This window comes from Triticum urartu, chromosome 5, assembly GCF_003073215.2.
Source record: "Triticum urartu cultivar G1812 chromosome 5, Tu2.1, whole genome shotgun sequence".
Lineage (NCBI taxonomy): Eukaryota > Viridiplantae > Streptophyta > Magnoliopsida > Poales > Poaceae > Triticum > Triticum urartu.
Window position 1 is genome coordinate 549,957,217 of NC_053026.1, and position 6,765 is coordinate 549,963,981.

Here is a 6,765-nt window from a genome sequence, read left to right on the forward strand (position 1 = left end):
AATTGTGTGGTTTGTTTGAGCAAATCCGTTCCTACATGCCATAGGAGTGAGGCCTTCTAAACGTTACCCCAAACATATACTAATACTATTAGGAGATGCATCAAAATCTCGTATCACAGCAGCTACATGAATGAATCCTACATAACTACAATTCCAAGATAAACATCACGGGAACTCGCAACTGAAACAACAAAATGCAGCAGTGTGTTTTTCTGGTTATAGCCTCCCTTTCCCAGGTTGCTGCTGTTGCAACTGCATGATGCAGAAAAAATAGCCTCCCCTTTTCCAGGTCGCCAAATTTTCCCAATCTCGCAGTTGCGACAGCAGCAACCTGTAACATGGTGGTGCTATCTTGTCGGAAAATCACAGAATAAACACAAATTACCAGCAGAATCATCACTGGACAGAATGTACGACTAAAGTCTGGAACTGGCAATTCAGATGTTGGGGGACTCTTCCTAGAACAGCAGCCTGACGGTGCACCCTGGAGAGAGCAGCACCTTGTCGGAGACAGGTATACAACAGTACAACAGCACAAGAGACAACATACCCAATGTACAGTTCAGGGTAAACTATGGTATCTAAGTTCAAGCTAGTCAAACTTCGAGCTACTCCGCAGGTGGCGGCAACCCAAAGTGCTCCTTGATGTTCGCCGGTGCTTTCCGGAATCCCTTGGAGATTTTGAGCATGGTCTGGAACTTCTCCTCCTCGCGCTTCACATGCTCCACTCGGTTAGAAATGTTGGAGAGAAGCACGCTGTAGCTTGAGATATCGGATACGGGGTTAGGATCTGCAAGCTGGGACCTGTCTGACTCAAGCTGCCGATACAGACTGAGGATATAATCTTTCTGAGAATAAAGCTTCTGCTCTGCCAGCCTGTATTCTGCTTCCTGAGATCTCTTCAGTTCTAGAAGGGAATTATCTATCTCATCCTCAAATTTGAGAGACATCTCAGTGTGATCACCAGTAATGAAAATTGGAACACTTTCGGCAGCCTTCTGCAGCTCATTATCAACCATTGGATCAGTCAGATATGGGTACTGTGGCTCAGCCCCTAGCACTGTGACACCAGCAATAGGTGGGGAACTTTCTTCTGCATGAGCCATAAGAAAAGAACCCAGTTATGGACAAGCAATATGTGAAGCAACAACTGCAGAACACCACAACGTTCTGACACATGTCATAATTGAGGTTGTTGAAGATTACAATAAACATAGAGGTTAAATCATTTCTACATCAAAGAAGAAAGAACAGGTATGACAGAAAATACTAAAATCGGCAAGTTACAACTTACATAAGCTACCAAAGCATTACTTGTCCATAGTAAAATATGGTGCGTGTAGGCAAAACCTCAGATGGGTTTGAATATCATGATCCTACAATTTCTGCATAATCTACAGAGTTTTTGGTTTATTGGAATTACATTGAACACCAGATGTCCTAACCATTACAACTAGGTTGGGACCTTTTATGATTATCTGAAATCCCACAAAAACATTTCGCCCTCAAAGTTCTCTTAATTGCACTAAACAATAAAGTTTACCTGCATTCAGTATTGGCATGCCATCATCATCCTCCATATTCCATACTTCAGCAAGATCAACCCCATTATTCACCTGCATTAAACAATACACTATCAAACCATAGTCTTGGACTACTGAAAACAAAGTTGTACACCCATGCGCAGTATTAGCACCAATCAGAGGAGTGCTAGTACTAACCAAACCATGGTACCTAACTATCCTACTGAGATCTAATAAAATACATCACTCACCTTTTCCATCACTGATGCCATATAGTCCTCCAAACTTTTCGCTTGCAATTGTCTTGAACCACGCAAGATGCACAAGCCCATATTAAGGATTGGCTCAATCTCACTCTTCGATCCAAGAGAGCGACATGTTTCCAGCAGTTTCTCCACATGCATCATCAGGTTAGTTTTGTTGTCACACCGCCTGCAGTAATATTGCACATCCAACCCGATGCTTCCTCCAACAGTTCCAGCCATGAAAATCCTCAGAGCACAGTCAAGGTGGGCAAGATGCCCACAGATGTAGTTCTCTGCCACAACTGCCTCACACTTGATGTAACTATAACCTTCAAAGGAATTGTTAACAGCCTTGCCACAGAGAATGCAACAGCATGTACGACAGAAATCAGGATGTACGCAGCAGATGTCACAATTCCCTGCTGGTGATGATTCAATAAACCCTTCTTTCCCAAGATTGCACGCCTTATTCCGAGCCTTGCATGGTCCATCAGGATCCGCCAGGCCATCTTCAGGTTCAACGCGTTCCACTTGAAGAGCTCCTGCACATATTAAGGTGTTACAGAACTGCACAAAATGAACAATCTACATTGACATAACAGCAAATATGCAAATGCAATGATGCTTCTTTTTTTTAGCATCAAGACAGACGAATCAGCCTATCAAATGAAGAAACTGTTTTCCCCCTTATGTCATGCCACTACGTTACTAGACAAATCCTCGCGCATTCTCCAGGTTACATATGAAGAAAACTAAAAAAGAAAAGTAAAGCAGAAGATTAATCCAGATGCTATGTTTAAATGACAGTCCTGGATGAGGAGAAATGATTTGCTTCCTTTTATCTGAGTTAGGATTGGGGGAAAAGCACCGCTTGAATGAAGAGAACAAAGCTCACCATCACTTGGGTTGAGAGTGATAGGTAAGACAAGGGCGCGAGCAGAGCTCTGCGCAAGGGGAGGGAGGGACGGAAAGCGCCACCGCTTCAATTGGTGGTGCCGCACAAAGTTGAAGGAGAAGGGAGCCATCAGTACAAGTGGTAGGCTGGAAGGAGATGTAAGAATTAGAGTGGTGGCTAGGGTTTAGGATTTGAGGAAGAGATAGGTTATACAGACAAATGGCTCCACCGCTCAGGGTGGACATGTTGGCAAGCAAGGGTGGGCCTAAGGAGAGGGCTATGAGGACTCTAGCCCAGGTCCAGGTCAAGTGCACACTGAAGAAAGATTGCTGAAATATACACAGCTCAGCAACCACTTAAGCCCAGCTCAGCCACCTCGTAATTTTCTGGGCCCAACAAGACATGTAAAAACAATATGGGATAAAAATTAATCCTGATACATGCACATACATAATAAAATCAAACATGTGCATCTATTGAAAATTAACTGAACTTAAAGAAATTCCCTGGTTAGCCATAGACCTAAAAAAAGGACTGTTGTCAAATTTATATGGGTACAGCTAATAGGCTGCACAATAGAGATTATCTTGTTAGTAAGAGGTCCACTAAGTGGTAAATAACAAAGTTAATGGTGAAGATTCAATGAAGCATAGAAGTATGGACTGGACATGCATAGGATGGAGCTGCTGCAACAAGCTAGTTGTAACAGAGCCGTATACAGTTGCAGGAAAACAACGGACTTCACTTATGAAACAAACCACCGAAAACATAAAGATATAAAATAAAAGCTAATACTGACATACAAGAACCGAGGTGAATAGTGTGTACATTCAAGGAAGTTATTTAGTAGATACAAGTAAAGAGAATAAAGAACCTCGCACCCCAGGTATGTATAGTAACTAGTGCTACCAAGTTAAATTTCTTCCAAAAGTAAGTCACACAGGTGGCCAAACATTAAAAAAAAGGAACAGCATGGAAAAAATTGCTCTGGAGTGGTAAAAATCATATGTATTGATTTACAGAAGCACCCATTACTCATTAGATGCTACACGCTACAGTGGTTTTAAAGTCTAACCTCTTTGAATCCCGCCTTCTGCAGCAGGGATCTTCCATATGAACATAGAGAAAAATGTGCTAGGATCAACATCTGGAAAGTTGCTCTTGATAAACTCTCCAACTTTTAGTCTACTTGTGAATGTCGTCTTTTTACCAGTAGCATCACGAAAACGCGAGGGTGGAGCAAGATATCTGTACAAAGTTAAATCCACAACGTAAGTCAATATGCTAAAGCTAAATTGAGAAATTAACCCTCTATAAATTTATGCATTTTTTGCTTGGGCAAGACTATTAAAATTCGGCCTATTGAGGCCTTGATAAAAGCATTTACCTGTCCACCCAGTGCCCACCTGCAGCAATTCTGCTCCCCACTTTCCATTGCCACTGATCTCCAGGAGACGGCCAATTTTCAGGAGCATAGGGCAAACCCTTGCCATATGCATTACCATGAACAGGTATGGCAACAAGGCCATTCTCGCTTTTGCACAATTCTGATAAATCGAGTTCCCCAATTATGTTATTTTCTGCTACCACAGCACCAGGCAGCTGAAAGAAACAAGAATCTAATCAATGCACAGCTCAAATTCTACTTAACTCAGGAGATATTAAGATATACATTTCCCAAGAAATCACGTTAAGAAAATGCTTGAAATTCATACATTGGAGAAAAGGAAGTTCCATTTCATTTACCACTAGGACATATTTACGGTGGTTCGGATTTCTTAATACAATAGCTTTTTCCCCATATAAAGTTGAGACATACTATAACACTCACTCCATTAAGATTAATACAAATACAATGGAAGCAAGTAAGTTGTTATTCATGGCCTTAAGGTTATGTAAGTGTATCACTCTGCCGAACAATACTGGTGAAATTTCATTTCTAGGAGCAAAGGGCGAACTCATTCACAAATAGAAAGTGCCATGGGAGAATCCTAATTACCAAGTATATTCAAATATAGAAACACAAACAGGCCGATTCAGATAGCTACCTTGCCCGGGTAAAGAGGTTGACAAATTAACAACTTGTTGTACAAGCAGGCAACTGTACCAGAATGGCACAAGAACATGTAGATTATGAGAGAAGTCACACCATAAAGCTAAAAGGCGTAACTTATTGTGCTTCAATTTATCCATGTTCTGATATTCCCATAAGCATCCAGTGAGCAAACGACCCTGATTCAACTCCTGCTCGGTCCTAGCCAACTTTGGCACATTTGCTGTTTGGCAAATCATGGCTTGCCATATTAACTACGGCAACCGAATCACAAGTCACACAATAGTGGCATCTGAATTTAAGACATGCAGGTCATAACGCTAAGGAAACATGGTAGACCACAAATCTACCGATGAAGCAAACATTTGTGGTTTGCCTAAGAAAGTGATAACCTAAAGTTAGGCACTGAGACCAACACCATGGTAAGCTTGCTTTGATCAGCAACCATAACAAAATAACATGCACTATTTGGTTGAAAACTATTAAGCTTCAAGGATCGATACCTCATTTTTATCCATTACTTGATTTGAACCTTGGACGATTGCTAACTCAAAGCCATTTGATGACGTCTGCTGACGTTGAGGTCTATCCTTTGGTGGTTCTATTCGCGCCTTTTTTTTCGAAGGACCTTTCGAGTTCTCAGAAGCCGGAGGTGCCCTATCCTTACCAAATAACTCCAATAACCTATCGTAATGGTCAATAGTCTTCGTCATCCATTTCTTGGCTTCTGGTTTTCTCTACAAGATCACAGCAAAAAAAAATTACATCAGGTCAGCAAAACGCAACACATATATACATTTGATTGGTGGCACGCAGACCTCAATGAATTCCCTCCAGACTTGAGGGTCGGCGTGGAACCTCCGGGTCGCTGGGTTCCATTTAATCCCGCTCTGCTTATCGAAAAGGTTCTCGCACTCATGGAACATGTCCTTGACATGCTTGAGACGGTTCTTGATGTTGGACCTGTCGATCACCACCCCGAACCTCTCGCCGACCCCGGTGATGACGCTTTCATAGGCGCCCGTCAAGAACCTGCCCTCGGCACTCCTGTTCCCAATGTCCTGCTGGTGCATGAGCGCATCGATGAGATACTCGTTCATCTCCTCGGTCCAAATCACCATATCCCTGCCGTGCGGCCTGGAGGCAGACCCTCCATTGCTGCCGCCGGAGCCGAACTGGTTGGTGGAGATACTGGTCATCTCCCCAGGTCCCGACCCCAGCGGAACCCCTCCGACGACCCCTGGCACCAGGGGCGGATCTAGACGGCGTGCCGGGCGCGCAGCGGCTGAAACAGAAGTCGTGAGGTTCAGTGGGACTTATTAACCGGTCGCTGGATAAAATCAAACCCCACACCAAGAAACGAATGAACAAGGACCGCGTACGGGGTATAGACGGCAGGAACGCGACGCGCCGACGAGGAAGAACGGGAGAGAACGGGAACGGCGAGGGCGGGCGGGGCTGAGGCGGTCGGCGGGCGGGCGGGCGGAATTGGGGGTGGGGGGGGGTGTGTACAGACACTGGTAACTGCAATCGAACCAAGAGACACGTTGAGAGTGCGCTAGGGCATGTATAGACGCCCTTGTAGAATACTCTAGAGCCTAGGGTCTAACCGTATATGATGTATGTGGGTGACAACCCATGGATTGTCCCTAGTTAGTCAATTTTTAGCAAGCAACCATATGTATATGCAAATATTAATTGCATGGATGGTATTATCGATATAGGGGCGAGGTCACCGAAAAATCTTTGAGATGACTTGATATCTCTCTTCTCTCTTCCCTTATCTTCCACACTCAACAACCATCGTGTTTGGCATTGGTTACCAACAACCCACATAGGACGACTATTTCACATGTCCTTCGTATCAAAGTGGTGGATAGCAATGAAACTCTTCTCAACCAACAAAAGCTGGCACAATCGTGGCTACCCACCCTTTTGCTAGGGTTTTGTTCTCGCTCTTCGTTGTTGATTTCGCCCCATAGGCCGATCATTGTCATATTACTCATCCCGTTCTTGTGATGTGTTGGTCCGTGTGATCTGTATACTCCC

General features: G+C 43.7%; 1 protein-coding gene across 1 annotated transcript; it reads right to left on the reverse strand.

Moving 5' to 3' along the window:
- Positions 1-355: 355 nt before the first annotated feature.
- On the reverse strand, positions 356-6,220 carry LOC125510587. Its single transcript, XM_048675807.1, has 8 exons — positions 6,099-6,220; positions 5,535-6,001; positions 5,220-5,453; positions 4,051-4,265; positions 3,739-3,911; positions 1,775-2,310; positions 1,544-1,616; positions 356-1,093 (listed from the first exon to the last, which is right to left on the reverse strand). The coding sequence occupies exons 2-8, from the start codon at positions 5,913-5,915 to the stop codon at positions 609-611; spliced, it is 2,097 nt and encodes a 698-aa protein (XP_048531764.1). The 5' UTR covers positions 5,916-6,001; positions 6,099-6,220; the 3' UTR covers positions 356-608.
- Positions 6,221-6,765: the final 545 nt, after the last annotated feature.